A 16,931-nucleotide genomic window follows, 5' to 3' on the forward strand; every position below is an offset into this window, starting at 1 on the left:
GCTCCTCAATCGAAGACGTGTTAAGGAAGCGTATCTATCGCCGGGATCAGCATTACGAACTGCACTGAGAGGAAAAGTCATTGTTCTTAGAAGGATGTCCTATTTTTACATTAAAGCCAAATGTCCAACTCTGAGAAGGGCACCATTAAAATATAAATCTTAGCTAAAGTCTTACGACCGCTTTTGTTGCCTTTATGGTAATAAACGGAGGAATAAACGCAATTTTGCAGTTCAAAATGAAATTGTATTTCTTAAATGCAAAAAAATATTAGAGGTATAACTTAATTTCAGGTCTTGAAATCAATTAACTCATTTCAGGTCTTCATTAAATCAAGTTTTAGTACCAGAAGGTGAGGGCTACAATTTGTATGAAACCAGTTAGTATCAATGAACTTAATAAGATCGTGAGTTTCAATTAAGCCCAAGCTCTGCAAACGTGTTTCATTTAAAAAAAGACTTAAGTACTTAAAAAGAAAATAAACATTCATAGATAAGTTGAGTAATGGTCGGGAAAGTTATTCCCTTAACTGAAGCTTTGCATTAATATAAATAATCCTCCTTAATTGCATTTTTATAATCCGTTAAATTTATACATGTCAGATACAATTTTCAGAAAGCGTCACAGAATAATTATAAAAAAGACATTGTTGAGTTACATAAAAAATATCGTACTTAGCCCATTTGTTTCTCCCAGTGTTCGTGGCAGCCAGTTCCAACTGCGGTTGGCTGCAGGCTGAGCCATCACCTCCATCATCATCAGCATCGGCAACTGGCCGCATCTCAACATCATCGCTTGTTGACCAAGTTATGCTTTGCGAACAACAATGTGTCATGTCGGCTATGCCAGCTCCGGGCAAGATGTGGCCAAGTTCCTGGAGTCGCTGGCACAGGGGATATTGCCGCGGCCTTTCTTCACACCTCCCACAACGGGCGGCCAGAAATTCGCACGCTCGGGGCGCCAGCCGATCCTAGCCAGCTGGCCAGGCCAAGAACTCCCGATTTGATTCAATGCGATGCGATTCGATCGGACCTAGACCCCAAACTCCGCTGCGGGCCATCAACAGACGCATTGATCTTACTTTTTCCCAACGACGACGACGTTCGCGGTTGCATCTTCATCTTTTATTAATCGCCCCATTTATTTGATCATCTTGGGGGCCAGCGGACGACCGGCTTGGGATAGATTTATGCCTCGGCGGCGTAATTTACTCGCTAATCATGCAACACTTTTCATTTTGACACGTTCGGGCGGCTCTCACCAAAGCACCGCCAGCGGTAATTATGTAAATTCCCCCACCGATCACAGTCGATCCGATCCGATCCGAATCCGTCGATTGCCGGGGGTGCCATTTTATGATCTATGCCTGCTTCGTGCTTTGAAGCGAACTTAACACAAATTGATAAAAGCAACAGCAACATCCACAGCATCCACAACATGGGGCATTCGACCGGGGTCTTGGACTATTTTTACGATCATCGATCCCATCCCGCGTTCTTCTTGTTTTCACTGGCGAACACATCGCTTACATAAATTACGGGCAAGGACCAGGTCCGGTATAGAATTCCAGGGAAAACACATCGAGCATCGGCCCGCTTGTGTTTTGACACCAAGCATCCGCTCTAAGCCGCAGCCGCAGCGAAGGGGTTAGGGTTAGGGTTAGGGTTAGGTTTAGGGCTAGCCATCGTGGGGCGGGGTGCGATTCTGATTTTGATCCCAACCAAAATCGGGTGGGGGCAGCCGATCTTGTTAGCCGTTGCCGCTCATGCGCATGACTGCAATTTAAGCGCCATAAATTCTCTACTCAGCTCCCCATGTAGGAGGCAATATGTCAAAGTTGTTATGCCCTAGTACTTCGTAGGGTATCAGGAGTATGATCAGTTATAGAAAAATCATTTTTAGTTTGGCATTGATTTAAATTTCTGTTTTGAAAAAATTTACTCTTTCCAGTTAATGTTTATCTGACTAAAAACTCTAAGCAATATGTCTGTTGGACGGTAAAATTAAATTGATGATGAAAAGTAGTTCCCTTTTCTTATTCGGTTAAAAAGAGATCCTTGGAAAATATAATTAATCCACATAAGAAAGTAAGTTGGTGTTCCCAAACAATTTGACTTAATGTTAACTTTCCCTATAGAATCCTAACATGAAAAAATTAATATACACAAGTTTAAGTTTTGTTTTACTGTCTATCCTTTGTAGTTATCACAAACTTTTATATAGTAAAACGGATTTGTAATATAATATTAAGGGTTTTATATTTAATTTAAAAGTTATTATATTTCTAGTCTTAAACTAGGTTTATAAAATATTATTTTTATTTGTTACCTTTAATTTAAGCAATAAAAAACAATAGGTATTTTTTAATCGAATCACTGGTATAAGTATAAGTATTCCCTGAGCCTTACTCGAGCGTGAAGCCCTTTCAGACATATTTCGATAATATGAGGTTGCATTAGATGACTTAATAAGATTTTCATTGCGCATGGTTGGCGGAGAGTAAGCAGCTGTGTTGGATCCGTTTTCAAGTAGTTCTAAGGGGGAATCGGGGGCAACAGTGGCAATAACAGAGAGATTAACTTTGCTGTGACATATGCAAATGGTTAAAGTAATTAAACAATCCTTCAAGCCATAACTTCGAGAGACATAAATTAGTGCTTAGCATTATAAATAAGCAAAAACAATTTCAGCATTTTCTACACGATTAATAACGCCAATTAATCGCAGCAATGGCGGCAGGCAGAAGTGATTGCCATGTAACTGACAAACTGGTCGACAGTTGCTAATGAATTAATCAGCGTGGAGATTAGATCGCAGATTGCCGATTCTGGATCTGCGATCGGTGATCGGTGATCAGAAACCATTCAGGCAATCGCGTAAAGAGCGTAGGCATTTAAATGCGCGCAGCACACTATGTTATTAGCGGCGCAACTGACAAATGATAATTGGTATTTGCATGACAATTAGAATCGCCGTCCGATCGCTGCCAAGATCGGATCAGATGGGCGCCAGGCGTCTTTGAGAAGCTGCCTCCGAGTCCGAGGCGAATGCCATTGGTCACGCCGGGCACTTCCTGCATATTTGAGCCGGTTTAAGAGCTCCATTCAGCCATTCAGCCATTTAGCCATTCAACCAGTCAGTCAGTCAGTCGGTCCATGATCAATGGCGCAGGCTGAAACACTGATGCCACCGAAAATGCGCCACAAGGATCGTATTTCTTGAACTTGACATTGAAAACAACAACGGCACAGATGCAGATGCTCCGTGGCCTGCCAATCCGCTTAGCGGGCGGAATGGTGCGATCGTTATCGCTGATCCCCAACCAAATTAATTCCCGGTCCTAAGTGGCTCTTAATTGTTGCAGTTTATTTCGGGAGTGCACCCAAGCATCGATCGCAGGGGCATGTCACCCAGTTCATATGGTAAAAGGGGCAGGGCGAGTGCCGGGGGCAAACGTATCCAGTTGCAATGCTGACAAGATCACGTACAAAGTGCAACTTTGCTCGGCTGTCAATCAAATAATGATGTTACTCCGTTCGCCCATCACCAAAGGGTTTGTTCAACTGGAATGCGCACCATTAGGTACTCGATAAGTCGCTGCGAGGGCCGCTTGATATCTTCAGCTGTTTGCCTTTCTAAAGGAGATACTCTTATCTGCCTTTGTTTAAAGTGATGGTATTTATATCAGTGTTTCGATTGTGATAATATTAGTGAGAACTGGCTGTTAATCCTTCTGAATTGTTACACAGTAGGATTAACTTATATGTGATTTGAATATGTTTGTATTTGTCTCATAGAGACTTCAGATTTCGAAGTGGTATTCCTTTAAAGTCTTGTGACTTAAGTTCATAAACATCTGCGTTTAAATAATGCTTTGTAATTTTGGTAAAATATGTGTGATTTTTATAATTTTACCCTTTTCTTAATTTCCGAAAAAGACTTGGCAGAAAAGTGGCCAAAAAATGAAGTTCAAATTCTATAACTTTCCTTATAGACATCCGATTCCGAAGTGGTATACCTTTAAAGTCATTTAGATATTGGATTTTAATTTTGGATCGAATTTGTATGATTACTAAATTTCTGAAATTTAATTCTAATTTCATAAATTTGTTTAGAGACATCCAATTTTGAAGTAGTGTACCTTTGAAGTTTTGTGGCATTAGTCCCTTAAAATCTGCATTTAAATATCGATATGTAGTTTCGGGCGAAATGTATTTTAAGAGCCTTAATTTTCATTGGCATTCCTATAAATAAAGAATTTTTCAAAATTTTCTCTTTGTGTTATGTTAGCAAGTATTTGCTAAATTTATCTTTTTTTTCAACTAGTCGTGTGTAACCTTGACGCTTCTAATTAAGTTTAGCCTTATCATTGATAAAGGCGCGTCTTCACTAGATGATCTAAAGCAATCTTGCTTAACATGTTTGCACACAAGAAATGTAATACCAACTTATGAATAACCCCTTATCGTTAACCAGGAATGCTGACCTCTGGCGGTGGCATTACCTTGAACGCCGAATGGTGATCAATGAGTGCCCGAACGCAACTGTCGCACCTGGGAAGCACTATCACTGGGAGATAAGCCGCCGATATCAAACAATGGCCTACGAATGTGTCGGCCATCGAAACACAAAACAATTTTGTCTGCTTATGTTTGGGTTTATATTTGGGTTTCACTTTTTCGGCAGTACTTGAACGCGCTGACTGGATGAGTCACCTGTCGTCGGTAATAACTAATTGTCTTTAAGCCTAACAGAATTACGTCTATCAAAAGATTAGTGTCCGTTGCCGTAGTCGGCCCATTTCTTGCCCAGTGCCTGATCGCGTGCCTGCTGCCGGAGTACCTTGCCACTTCCGGTTTTGGGCAGCTCGGTCAGGAAGAAGACGCCGCAGTGGAGCTGCTTGTGCTGGACCACCAGGCGCTTGGCCACGTACTCCACAATGTCCATCTCGGTGAGGCGGCTTCCCGGGACCTTGACGACTGCCGCCGCCGCAGGATCACCATCCACCTCGTTCCACAGCCCAAAGACACAGGCCTCGATCACATCCGGCAGCTCGGCGATGACCTGCTCCAGTTCGTGGGGACAGTACTGGGCGCCATGGAAGCGCAGCAGGTCGCCCTTCCGCTCCACGATGTGCAGGAAGTTCTCGTCGTCGAAGTAGCCCATGTCCCCGGTGTGGAACCAGCCCTGGTAGTCCTGCATGCGCTTCGACTCATTGGGATTGGCGTAGTAGCCATTCCACAGCTTCCCATTGTGCACCAGTATCTCGCCCGTTTCTCCATGTCCCAGACTTCGGCCGGCATCGTCCAGGATCTTCACCCGCACCCCCGGCACAATCCTGCCCACGGACGAGGGCTTTGACACGCCCATATTGGCCGCCACTCCCCCGCACTCCGTCAAAGCGTAGCCGTAGGATATCTGTCCGGTGACCAGGAAGTCCTGCAGCTTCAGAAGATTGGCCACGTAGCAGGAGCCTCCGCCCACGCTCACAAACCGAATGCTGGCCAATCGCTGCTTGCTGAGGGTGGGCGCCTTCAACAGGGAAGCCACCTGCTGCGGCACCACTGTCAGCAATGTCACCTTGTACTTCTCCACCAGCTGGAGCATATATTCCGGCGTGTAGGCCCGATCCGTGATGATCCGCGTGGAACCATGACAGCAGCTGAAGAGCATGTTGAACATTCCCGCTGACCAGTCGATGGTGCTGAAGGACAGCAGCACATCCTGGCCAGTCACAAAGCTGAAAGGGGGTTACAATTAAAAATGAGTCATGGTTTTATAATATTATATAAGGGCTTTCCTAAAAATGGGCTTCTTCTGAGATCATCTATGTTTATTTAAGTTCAGTACAATTATAATGCTAATCAATATATTTGTAAAAATTTCAATTTGAAAAGTCTGTATATTTCTTGAGCTGCAGTTTGACTTCAAAACTTATTTTAATTATTTACAGCTTGGAGTATCTATAGATCTATATGATTTAAATGTAAATATATTTAAGTACTACAATGAACTTTATTCCTCCTACCACAAGCTTTATATAAATCCTTCTTTCAAAATATACAAATTATGTTTCTTTTTCTATAAGCAAAGTTGCAAAGACCTCAAAGTTCCGCACTAGATCTTACCCAAAATCGAAGAGGCAGGCGGAGTTGCTAATGCAAACGGCCTTTGGTAATCCCGTGGTGCCCGAAGTGCAGAGAATGGCCACTGTGTGATCGCCGCCCAGAAGAAGGGTTTCGGGTCTGTTTGGAATACAAAATCAAAAGTCATAAGATGGTTTTACAAACACCCGGTAGAAGTCCTTACACATAGTAGAGCTCAGCTTTGGTGGGTTCCAGCAGATCCTCCACCCGCGGCATGCCCAGTCGATGATCCTTCAGCGTGTAGACATGGCTCTTGAGTATCCTGGCAATGATGCTCAGCCGCTGGTAGACGTATCCATCGCAAAAGATTATCCTCGGCCGGGTGATGGAGAACAGATGCTTCATTGTGTCCTCGTCGTGCCAGGGACTGACCGCGTGAAAGGGCGTTCCGTTCAGCAGACAGCCCAGCACCACGGGCATGAGGTAGGTGGTGTTGGTCCCAGCGATGCCCACCACATCGTCCTGTTTCAGCCCCAGGGCCTTGAGCTGCTGGGCAATGCGGATGGCAAAGGTTATGGCCTCGCCATTGGTCAAAGCGGTGCCCTCTGTGTCTGAAATCTGTTAAAGAGCCACCATTTACTTTGAATTTAAGGCATTACAAGGGCGTTTGTCATACCTGACATATGCTGGACGGGTGGTTCCGCATAAAGGCGAACAGAATTTTACCAATCGAACAGTCCACATCGAAGAAGTTCGCCGGCCTTGGTCCACTCCAAATTTTAGTGTATTTATCGAATTGCGTGCTCGAGCGTTCCATTGTGGCGGCTGATAAGACGGGGTTTTGGCCGGGCGTGAATCCGAGTCCGGGTCCGGGTCCGATAGCGGTTCTTCAGCAACTGGCGACCGCTTCCATGTTCGGGCCATTTGAAGTCCAGGCGGAATCTTATCGCTTCCAGCCGCCTTCCAAGCGGTTCGCTACGTCATCGATTTGAGGGCGCAGCGAGAAAAGCTCGGTGATAAGCGATTTCAGCCAGATAAGCTCAGTTGGAAAATGTTCGAGATATTCTCTCTGATAGTGGGCACCAAATTGTGTGGGTAAATGAGAAGGCCTTGACTGGGTGAATGCCCCTCTCATGACCCATTTGTGTTTGTACGTACACTGGGAAAAAACGTCGTAACACTATAAATACTTAAAATATAAATACTAAAATAAAATACTTTGTAAGGTAATTCATACTCAATTTAAATATTTTTCAATTTGATTTTCAGCCATTGCGGTATTTAATCATTTTAAATATGGATACATAAACATTTTTTTAATATTTTACTGGCTCTTTTAAGTATAATACTTAATTAATAGATTTTAGTATATTATTTTAACATATTAAACTTAATTAAACATATTAAACATACTAAAGTTTAATACGTCACATATTTAATTTTACTATTCCTTTTTTTATATTAGTGTTATAGAAACTAGTTTTTAGAAATACAAAGCTCCCACTCGGATTGAATTAAGGCAATTTATTTGGTAAACTAGCAATTTCCAACTAGACACCCGGATGAAGGGAAAACAAGCTTATACTTAGGTTAGATTTATTTACTTAACAATAATTCACATCTATATATTTCGAAAATGATTTCGTTTTCGCTAAAAATAGAATATACACACTTTTTGGTTTTCTAGTTAAAAATTGTGACATTTGATACGCAATATATACATACCATTAAGATGAACATGTCTGATTTTCGGTTGGGGTGGAATTTTTGACCTCCAAGAAAAAGGCCTTGGTGCCCAAGCGGTTGGTTTTGCCATTAGGACTGCGCACCAGTTCCTCCATGATGATGGCTCCTCCGTGGAGGTGCTTGTACCTGGCGTCGATGTGCGTGGCCACATAGTCCACAATGTCCTGGGCTGTCAGGCACTTCCCTGTCTTTTGACCACAGCGGCGGCGGCCTCGTCTCCGACCAGCTGGTTCCACACCCCGAAGACGCAGACCTCGGCCACGTCCGGCATCGCCGAGATGACCTTCTCGATGTCGTTGGGATAGTACATGATGTTCTGGTACTTCAGCATGTCCTTCTTGCGCTCCACGACGTACACGAACCCGTCGTCATCCACGTATCCCAGGTCCCCGCTGTGGAACCACATCTGGGCATCCCGCATCTTGTGCGTCTCCTCCGGATTGCCGTAGTATCCAGCCCAGTGCTGGTCATTGCACAGGCACAGCTCGCCCACCTCATCCGGGCCCAAGGACTCTCCCTTTTCGCAGATTACCTTCAGCTTGAGTCCTGCCACCAAGCGACCCACCGAATTGGGCTTCTCGTCGAAGTGCAAATTGATGGAGGCCATGCTGCCCAACTCTGTAAATCCGTAGGCAAAGTGTAGACAGTCCTTGCTCAGGCGACTCCTAATGCGATGCTGGGTCTCCACGGAAGCCCGAGATCCTCCGAAGAGGTAGAACTTTAGGCTCGACAAGTCGGAAGTTCCAAATGCTGGGCAGTTGGCCATCATGGCCATGTGGGTGGGCGGCTGAATTATCCATGTGATCTGGTGCTCCTCGATGAGTCGCATAATCAAGGCCGGATCGAAGACATTGTCGGCTATGATGCGCTTTGTGCTAAACACCCCGGATGTGACGGTGGTCAGTAGTCCGGTGATCCAGTCGAGGGTGCTGTGCGTGTACTGTACGTCGTTGGTGGTCAGACGGCTAGGGGAGCAGGGATTACTAGGGGATCTCAGAAGGCAAGGACCCTACTTACTGGCTGGAATTTAGGATCTGCCTACTGTTCGTAATGGTTACAGCCTTGGGAATTCCAGTTGTGCCCGAGGAGCAGAGAATGGCCAAGGTCTGGTCATTGCCCTGTTCCAGTTTAGCTGGCCGGAAGTTTTCCTCCATGGGAGTGGCCAGCACTTCATCGATCCGGATGGAATCCTTGGGGTGATTGCGCATGGTGACGATCTTCACATCCAGTTGAGCTGTGGCAGCTCGCACTTTCTCGAATTCATCCCCATCACAGAAAATGACTCTTGGCCTGGTGATGCTGAACAACTTTTCGATGGTACTCTGCTCATATGAGATATTGAGCGAGTGGAAGGCCACGCCATTGAAGAAGCAAGCGTAGGCCACAGCGGACATGTGGGTGGTGTTCCTGCCAATAATTCCCACCACATCAGACTGGAGTAGGCCCAGGGATCGCAGATAGCTGGCCACGCACATCGAGTTGACATGCAGCTCCGCCCTGGTCAAAATTGTGTTCTCCGTGGCTGAGATCTGGAAGGTGTTTTACTTTAATATCGGGTCATCGAGAGCCCTTTAGTGCACCCACCTGGGCTATCAGTTGCGGATGCCGTCGCATCTCTTCGAAGACAATCTCCCCGATGGACAGATGTGGGTCAAAGTAGTGCTCCAATTTGCCACTGCTCCAAACCTTGCGGTCGGCGTCGTAGAAGCTTGCCGGTCTGTATGGCATTCTGGGAATTGCTTTGCCTTTGGGCTAAATTTCTCGACTGAATGCAAAATGCAACTGCATCTCTCCTTTTATAGAGCCGAGCGCTCTGTTCGCAAATTGTTTTAGATAACTTTCGGGGCGTACGAGTAGGTTGCACTGATTACTGACACCGACACGCGATTACAGCCGCACTCGTGATTGTGATCAAAGTAGTCGAGCAAGTGAGGCAATCTCCATAACAAAGCACTCGGCTTCTGAGCGAGTAATTGGCGGTAGGCCTCCAACATCTGTAGACTGGCGTTCTCGCCATGACTAGGCAGATTATCTATTGAAAGTGCGGTGCATGTGTATATAGCTGTTAATATTGCAAATATTGGCATATAGATTAGTTGTGATGAATGTTTTCAGATACAGAGAGTAAAGATGTCGATCTGCTACAAGAGCTCTTTCCGGAAGCTCTGATTGACGATCACTTCAGAAGAACTATTAAGTGACCCGTTTTATAATAATTTTTTGGATTTTCTGTTTATTAGTTGATGATGTAGTTTAACAAGTTGTGGCAGATATTAAACAGTTTTAATGACTTTAACTAATACCTTGCTCTCAGTTGAAATGTAGGTACTAATATGTCCGAGCATATAGCTAATAGAAATTGTGTTTGAACTTGTTTATTTTTCTAATACAAATAACGGTGTAACTGAACATTTTAGTGTGCCAAGTCTTGCTTTGTCATCTTGATTCGTCATGTTTAAGTTTATGCTTGGTAATGGTTTATTGTGTGCCTATCAGTGGAATTTAAGGCTTGGTCGCATCGTTCAAATAGGATGCCTTCACCGCCTGTCGATTGACCTTACCGTTGGCGCTCTTTGCCAACTGTGGAACGATTCGCACTCCGCCGTGGAGATGTTTAAATGTCACGGAGACGTTCTTCCGCACGAAAAGCTCGACTTGCTTGGCATCCAGATTGCTGCCGGATCGGCGGACCACGGATGCAGCCGCGGCGTCGCCCTCCGACTCCCGCCAGATGCCAAAAACACAGACCTCCGCAACGTCGGGCATTTGGGCGATGACCTCTTCGACCTCATGCGGATAGTACATCATGCCCAGGTACTTTAGCATGTCTTTCTTGCGCTCCACAATGTGCAGATAGTGATCCTCGTCGAAGTAACCTATGTCGCCGGTGTGAAACCATCCCGCTGAATCTCTCATCTCCGCCGTGGCCACGGGATTTCCCACATACCCGCTCCAGGGCTGCTCATTATGGCAGAGGACCTCACCCATCCCCTTTGGACCCTGCAACTGGCCCGAGGAGTCCACGATCTTCACCCGAATGTTCGCCACTAGGCGACCCACAGAGGTGGGCTTAGATTGGGTGTCGTTGTTGTAGGATATGAGAGTGCCCACCTCGGTTAGGCCATAGGCATTCCTCAGGATCCCCGATCCGTGCAGGAAGGATTGCATCTTCTTCAACGTGGCCACCAGGCAATGGCCACCAGCGAAGAGCATGTGCCTAAGGCTTCTCAGCCTTTGGGCTCGTGTACTAGGGCAATTGGCCAGCATGGCCACATGGGAGTTGGCCATGATGGTCCAGGAGATCTCGTGCTGCTCGCAAATATCCAGGAAGTGGGCGGTACTGAACATTTCACTGGAGATCAGCCGAACTGTGCCAAAGACACCAGCTGTGACCAGGGTAATCAGTCCTGTCAGCCAATCCAAGGTGCTGGGGGCATACTGAACGTCATCGGAACCTAGATAGCTAAACATAAAAATATATTTAGAGATTAAAAGTGCTTTTGGGGGCTCTAGGAATTTGCGCCTCTAATATTCGGACTTAAAAAAGAGGGCAACATAAGAGTCTCAGATTTCAACGTCGCGAATTGAAGTAAGGTTGTCAGATGGAAATGTGTTTTTTTTGTAAACAAAAAATCAAATCCTTAAAGCCGAAATATAAAAAAAAAGTTACGTCATATTGATCTTGTTTGGTTAATCTATCCATTAGCTACAAGAATTTCATAGGTCTATAAAAATGTTTACGTCAAAACTGTGCACTCAGCAGTCTCAGTTTTAAAATTAGTTTAATTTTGTTAAAAATATATAAATAATCTTCATTTCCTTATCATTAGGAATAGTTGTTTTGCAGGTAATAGTTATTTAAATATGGCCCTCAATGTGCTTGGTCATTATTTCTATTTGTAAAGTTATTTAAAATAATATATAATAATATATCTTGTAAAGTTATTTTAAATAATATATAATAATATATCTTGTAAATACTTTACCTGTAAATCTCGAAGAGCTTGCGGCTGTTGGAGAGAGTCACCGCCTTGGGGGTTCCGGTGGTGCCCGAGGAGCAGAGGATGGCCATGGTGCGATCGACGCCTCGCTTGAACTGCGCGGGCTCATAGTCTTCGGGGAGGGGATTCTGCAGCAGCTCTGCCACACTCAGCACATTTTCGAGCTTTCCATTGACAGTCACAATTTGGGCTCCCAACGAGGCGCCTATGTCCTTGATCTTTTCGAAGTCAGCCACATCGCAGCACAGGATGCGGGGCTTGGTGATCCCGTACAGACTGGCGATGGTCTTCTGCTCCAGATTGGGGTTGACGGCGTGGAAGGGAGTGCCGTTGAAGAGGCATCCGTAGGCCAGGGCGCCCACATGGGTGGAGTTGCGTGCCAAGAGGCCCACCAGGTCGGTCTCCTTTTTGAACCCCCGATCCCGCAGATAGCAGCCCACCTTGGCGGCATTCTGCAGCATCTGCGAGCGGGTCAGCCGCGTGTTATCCGTGTGCGAGATCTGGAATATCCTTTGGGGCTGCCGCTGCAGCTGCCGGAAGATGATCTGGCCCACGGTCAGTTCCTCGTTGTACAGACTCTGCTGGCGGGAGCCACTCCAGACCTTCTGAGCCTGATCGTAAATGGTCGCGGGATTGCCGTCGAGGTCCAACATCGTGATGCACGCGCGGTTTGCAACTGCTGCACACTAGGTTGTCGGCAGCTCTATTTAAAGGTCATCGAAATTGGAGAAATTAGTCGCCAATTTAGCAGTTAAAGTGTCCGGATATTTAATTTCACCTATTGATTGCCCAGCCGTTCGCTTGACACGATATCTCTGTGGAAAAACGTTTGGCGAATAAGATGATTATCAGGCTGAGCTCTCGACAGCCGTTATTCGTTATTTAAAAATGCGTGTTCTAAGATAAAGCGCAGCTTAACAATTCATAAAAATCATGTTTTCAGTTTTATTTGAGGGAAGTCGGGATTTGTAAACGGCGTCACTTTTCGTCCATCAAATTGGCTTGTCGAATTGCCTTTCAATGCGCTTTGTGTTTTAAAGACTTATGTTTTAAAGTTTTCAAGGCAACAACATTTCAAAGAACCGCTATACGAATATTTAGTTATTCGGATAGCGCCAGCTACATGTTTTCTTTTGGAACTATACGGTGTAAAATTATCTACATGAAGTTTTTATAAAAGTCCAATGCTGCCAGTCTACTATTCTAAAGTCTTGAATAAGTTTACTTATACAATGCATTATTGGCTTTATAATGGCGATACCTATTATAACACCCAAAGATGCTATAAAGTGGTGCTATAAAATAACGCCACCTGGTGGAATAAACAAAGCTTACATATAGTTCTGAAAATACACACGTAGGTGGCGCGTAGTATAAGTCAAAAGTTTTAATGTATACACACCAGTTTGATAAAGTCATTGATTGGCAGCATTGAATATTTATAGCATCTATCATGTAGATAAAATCAGATCATATAGTTCTGAAAACACCATGTAGGTGGCGCAACCCAAAGAAGAAAATAACCGTTACAGAGTAACCGTTAAGATATTCACCAAATCTTTTTTTTTAATTTGTTGTGGATTTGGAAATTAACACTTTAAAAGTAAATTGACAAGCCAATTTTATACCAGTTAAATACAATTCTAATTAATTTCGCGACGAAAAGTTTCGATTTCATTTAAAATATAGGTTCCCCAATCCCGACTGGTCTGATTTATAGTCAGCCAAAACATAAATAAATAATGGTGCACATAGTTATTACATCAAAGATTAAATACAAAAAAAATTATGCAATGTTTTTTGTGTCCAATAAACATACAAACATATATAAACCCGACTAGAGGCCTGTCTTTGCCCAGTAGCGGGCTCTTTTAAATTAAAGAGCAAAGTACTTTTCGTCAGTTGCCGAGTAATTTCAGATAAAAGTGTCATTTTCACAGTCGGAGAAAACACAGATCGGAACCAAGATTGCGAACGCAGAATGAGTTGTAGAAACTTGTGGGGACCAAAGAACAACGATGATAAGACAGAAAGTGAAGCTGATATGTAATGCAATCTCTTCGTGGGGTTAGCTGATAAGCATTTGGCAAAGAAACAACATATCCCAATACTTTTATGATACCCGAGTAAGTTTACGTAGATGGGACCCAAATATATATATTATCTATAATATATATAGTTGATTTTTAATTTTATAGATAATAAATAAGCCAATGTGAAGCAATACAAATAAAACCTGATATAATTTTGTTGACCCGCAAAAGAGGAGACTGCTGTCTTTAAATTGTTTATTCAGCTTGGACTAGTTCCTGTTATATGTTGTTAAGGTAATTCTAGCTTTAACCGCTTTTCCACCTTAACTTTCAATCTAAATTTGATAACTGCATGGAAGCACTCGGATCTATAAAAGAGAGATAGCAGCCGCTAGTCGTCAACAGTTGAGATCTGACTTTACTGGAAGAACAAAGTGAACCTGCTTACAGAATGCCTTACACCCCAGCAAATTCGTACGACGCCGATCAAAAGATCTGGAGCGGTGGTCAAGTGACACATTATTTTGATCCCCAGTTGTCCATCGGAGAGATTATTTTCCAAGAGATGCGGCGACATCCGCAGCTAATAGCACAGGTGGGTACTTCTAAAGGTTATTTGTTAAACATATCTCTGACACTTTAAATCTTCTAGATCTCGGCTACGGAGAATACAGTGCTGACCAGAGCGGAACTCCATGCAAACTCAATGCGGGTGGCCAGCTTTCTCCGATCGGAGGGACTCCTCCAATCCGATGTGGTGGGAATTATCGGCAGAAATACGACTCATATGATAGCCGTAGCCTACGCCTGCTTCTTCAACGGAATGGCCTTCCACTCGCTTAACAACACCTACGATCGGAACACCATTGAAAAAATCTACAATATCACCAAGCCACGAATCATTTTCTGCGATGGCGATGAGTTTGAAAAGGTGAAGGACGCCACTGCTCACCTGGATGTGAAGATCGTCACCATGCGCAATCACCCTAAGAATTCCATCCGGATTGGTGAAGTACTGACCACTCCCATTGAGGAAAACTTCCGGCCAGCTAAACTGGAACAGGGCAATGACCAGACTTTGGCCATTCTCTGCTCCTCGGGCACAACTGGAACGCCCAAGGCTGTAACTATAACCAATAGTCGCCAAATCCTCGCAAGCAATGAGTAAGGTTCTTATTGACTGCTTTTGAGCCTTATAACTTACTTTGTTCTTACAGTCATTTGACCACCGCTGATGTCCAATACTCACACAACACCCTTGACTGGATCACCGGCCTGGTTACCACCATCACATCTGGGGTGTTTAGCACAACCCGCATCATCGCAGATAATGCCTTCGATCCCGCCTTTGCCATGCGAGTCATTGAGCAGTACAAGGTCACCTGGATTATTCAGCCGCCCTCCGCCATGGCCATAATGATTAACAGTCCGGAGTTTGAGACTTCCGACCTGTCCAGCCTACGCTGCTACCTGTATGGAGGATCTCGGGCTGCCATAGAGGTGCAACAAGCCATCCGCAGTCGTCTGAGTCATGATTGCCTGCAGTTTGCCTACGGATTCACGGAGCTGGGCGCCATGGCCACCATCAACTGCCATTTTGACGAGAAGCCCGGATCGGTGGGTCGTTTGGTCAGCGGTCTAAAGCTAAAGATAGTCAATGACCAGGGCGAATCGCTCGGACCCGACGAACTTGGCGAGGTGTGCATTATGAACAACCAGCATTGGTCTGGATACTTTGGCAACCCAGAGGAAACGCGCGCCATGCGCGATCCCCAGCGATGGTATCACTCCGGCGACCTGGGCTACATGGATCGCAATGGCTTCCTCTACATCATGGACCGCAAGAAGGAGATGCTGAAGTACCAGAACATCATGTACTACCCCAGCGACATTGAGAGTATGATCTCTGAGATGCCCGAAGTGGCCGAGGTCTGTGCCTTCGGGGTGTGGAGCGACATCTATGGAGACGAGGCTGCCGCTGCCGTGGTTAAGAAGCTGGGCAGCGAACTCAAGGCCCAGGATGTTGTGTATTATGTGAGCAGTCGTACGGATTCCAAATACAAGCACTTAAACGGCGGAGCCATCATCGTGGAGGATTTGAAGCGCAGTGCCAATGGCAAAACCAATCGGATGGCCAACAAAAACCATTTCCTTCAGGTGAAGAGTGGGAGCTAACTGTCCTAGTATTTTAAATACATGTTTGACATACTCGTACGCCCTAGAGAACTACTGTTAAATAAATGATAAGCCCAGCTAAAGTTAAAATCTCTCTTTTGTGTATTCTTTCATTTCGTTTTGCATCATTTATTTATAAACATTTCACAAACATCATTATTCTGGGGGTTTTACACAATTATTTCGTTTTTTCCTGGTTTCCATTTTAGGATTTATTCGTTCCTTTCGGGTGACAACAATTATTTCAACTATTTTGTAAAATTAGCTACTAATCTTTCACTTAGGCATTTGATTTGCTGTTTTAATTTCTCGCCGACGGCCTTGATGTGTTATTGCCAGGTCTAAATGTACGTTTAGAATTTATTTCGTTTGTGGTTTTGGCGTTGTTTCTTACTGGGCTTGGTTTACGTTCCAGCATTGGATTGCATTACAGTGAAATTGATGCGATGTTTTGCTATGTATCGAATCGAATCGAACCGCTCTTAAGACTATATGTGTGACTGTGATCTGTGATCTTTGCTAAATCCTCTCATTGTCTGGGGATCGTGGTTTTTTCTGGCTGTGAGTGTGCATGTCCTGACTTAGCTCTATAAAGTAAGGTGATTTTCAGTGTTTATTGATTCGCTTTTCGCTCGCCATCGATTGCAATTTCGATTCGAATGATTTGGTTGTTTTTTGTTCGTATTTACACTCCATATCTAGAAATTATAGTTTGAGTTGCTTGATTGTTATAAGTGGGCCATGAGCCGACCCCTTTTTTTTTGGAAGATATGTGTTATGATTTATCTAAATTTTAACTTGCATTACTCAAACTCGTTTGCCCCCTCAAACTGTGCAAAGATAAGGTTTCGTTTTCGTTTTCGATTTCGATTTGGGTGTCGTTTTGATTTCA

General features: G+C 44.4%; 3 protein-coding genes across 4 annotated transcripts; 1 reads left to right on the forward strand and 2 right to left on the reverse strand.

The window, feature by feature from the left end:
* Nucleotides 1–4,622: 4,622 nt before the first annotated feature.
* Nucleotides 4,623–9,714, reverse strand: LOC128252196 (uncharacterized). The gene is given in 8 exon segments (XM_052979725.1): nt 4,623–5,738; nt 6,127–6,243; nt 6,308–6,702; nt 6,761–6,971; nt 7,816–8,008; nt 8,011–8,795; nt 8,848–9,359; nt 9,415–9,714. Coding segments are annotated over 8 exon segments (3,324 nt in total). The 5' UTR covers nt 9,559–9,714; the 3' UTR covers nt 4,623–4,771.
* A 300-nt stretch (nt 9,715–10,014) lies between these two features.
* LOC128264684 (luciferin 4-monooxygenase) lies at nt 10,015–12,613 on the reverse strand. The gene is made up of 2 exons (XM_053000315.1): nt 11,817–12,613; nt 10,015–11,293 (listed from the first exon to the last, which is right to left on the reverse strand). Exons 1-2 carry the CDS (start codon nt 12,482–12,484, stop codon nt 10,333–10,335), a joined length of 1,629 nt encoding a protein of 542 aa, XP_052856275.1. The 5' UTR covers nt 12,485–12,613; the 3' UTR covers nt 10,015–10,332.
* Nucleotides 12,614–14,038: 1,425 nt separating this feature from the next.
* Nucleotides 14,039–16,928, forward strand: LOC128252726 (luciferin 4-monooxygenase-like). Of its 2 annotated transcripts, XM_052980686.1 has the most exons (4): nt 14,039–14,158; nt 14,224–14,459; nt 14,517–15,028; nt 15,082–16,928. In XM_052980686.1, the coding sequence occupies exons 2-4, from the start codon at nt 14,316–14,318 to the stop codon at nt 16,037–16,039; spliced, it is 1,614 nt and encodes a 537-aa protein (XP_052836646.1). In that variant the 5' UTR covers nt 14,039–14,158; nt 14,224–14,315; the 3' UTR covers nt 16,040–16,928. The 2 variants fall into 2 exon arrangements, with proteins under 2 accessions (XP_052836646.1, XP_052836647.1); XM_052980687.1 differs by lacking the exon at nt 14,039–14,158 and having other exon boundaries at nt 14,211–14,459.
* The last annotated feature ends 3 nt before the right edge of the window (nt 16,929–16,931 follow it).

This window comes from Drosophila gunungcola, chromosome 3R, assembly GCF_025200985.1.
Source record: "Drosophila gunungcola strain Sukarami chromosome 3R, Dgunungcola_SK_2, whole genome shotgun sequence".
Lineage (NCBI taxonomy): Eukaryota > Metazoa > Arthropoda > Insecta > Diptera > Drosophilidae > Drosophila > Drosophila gunungcola.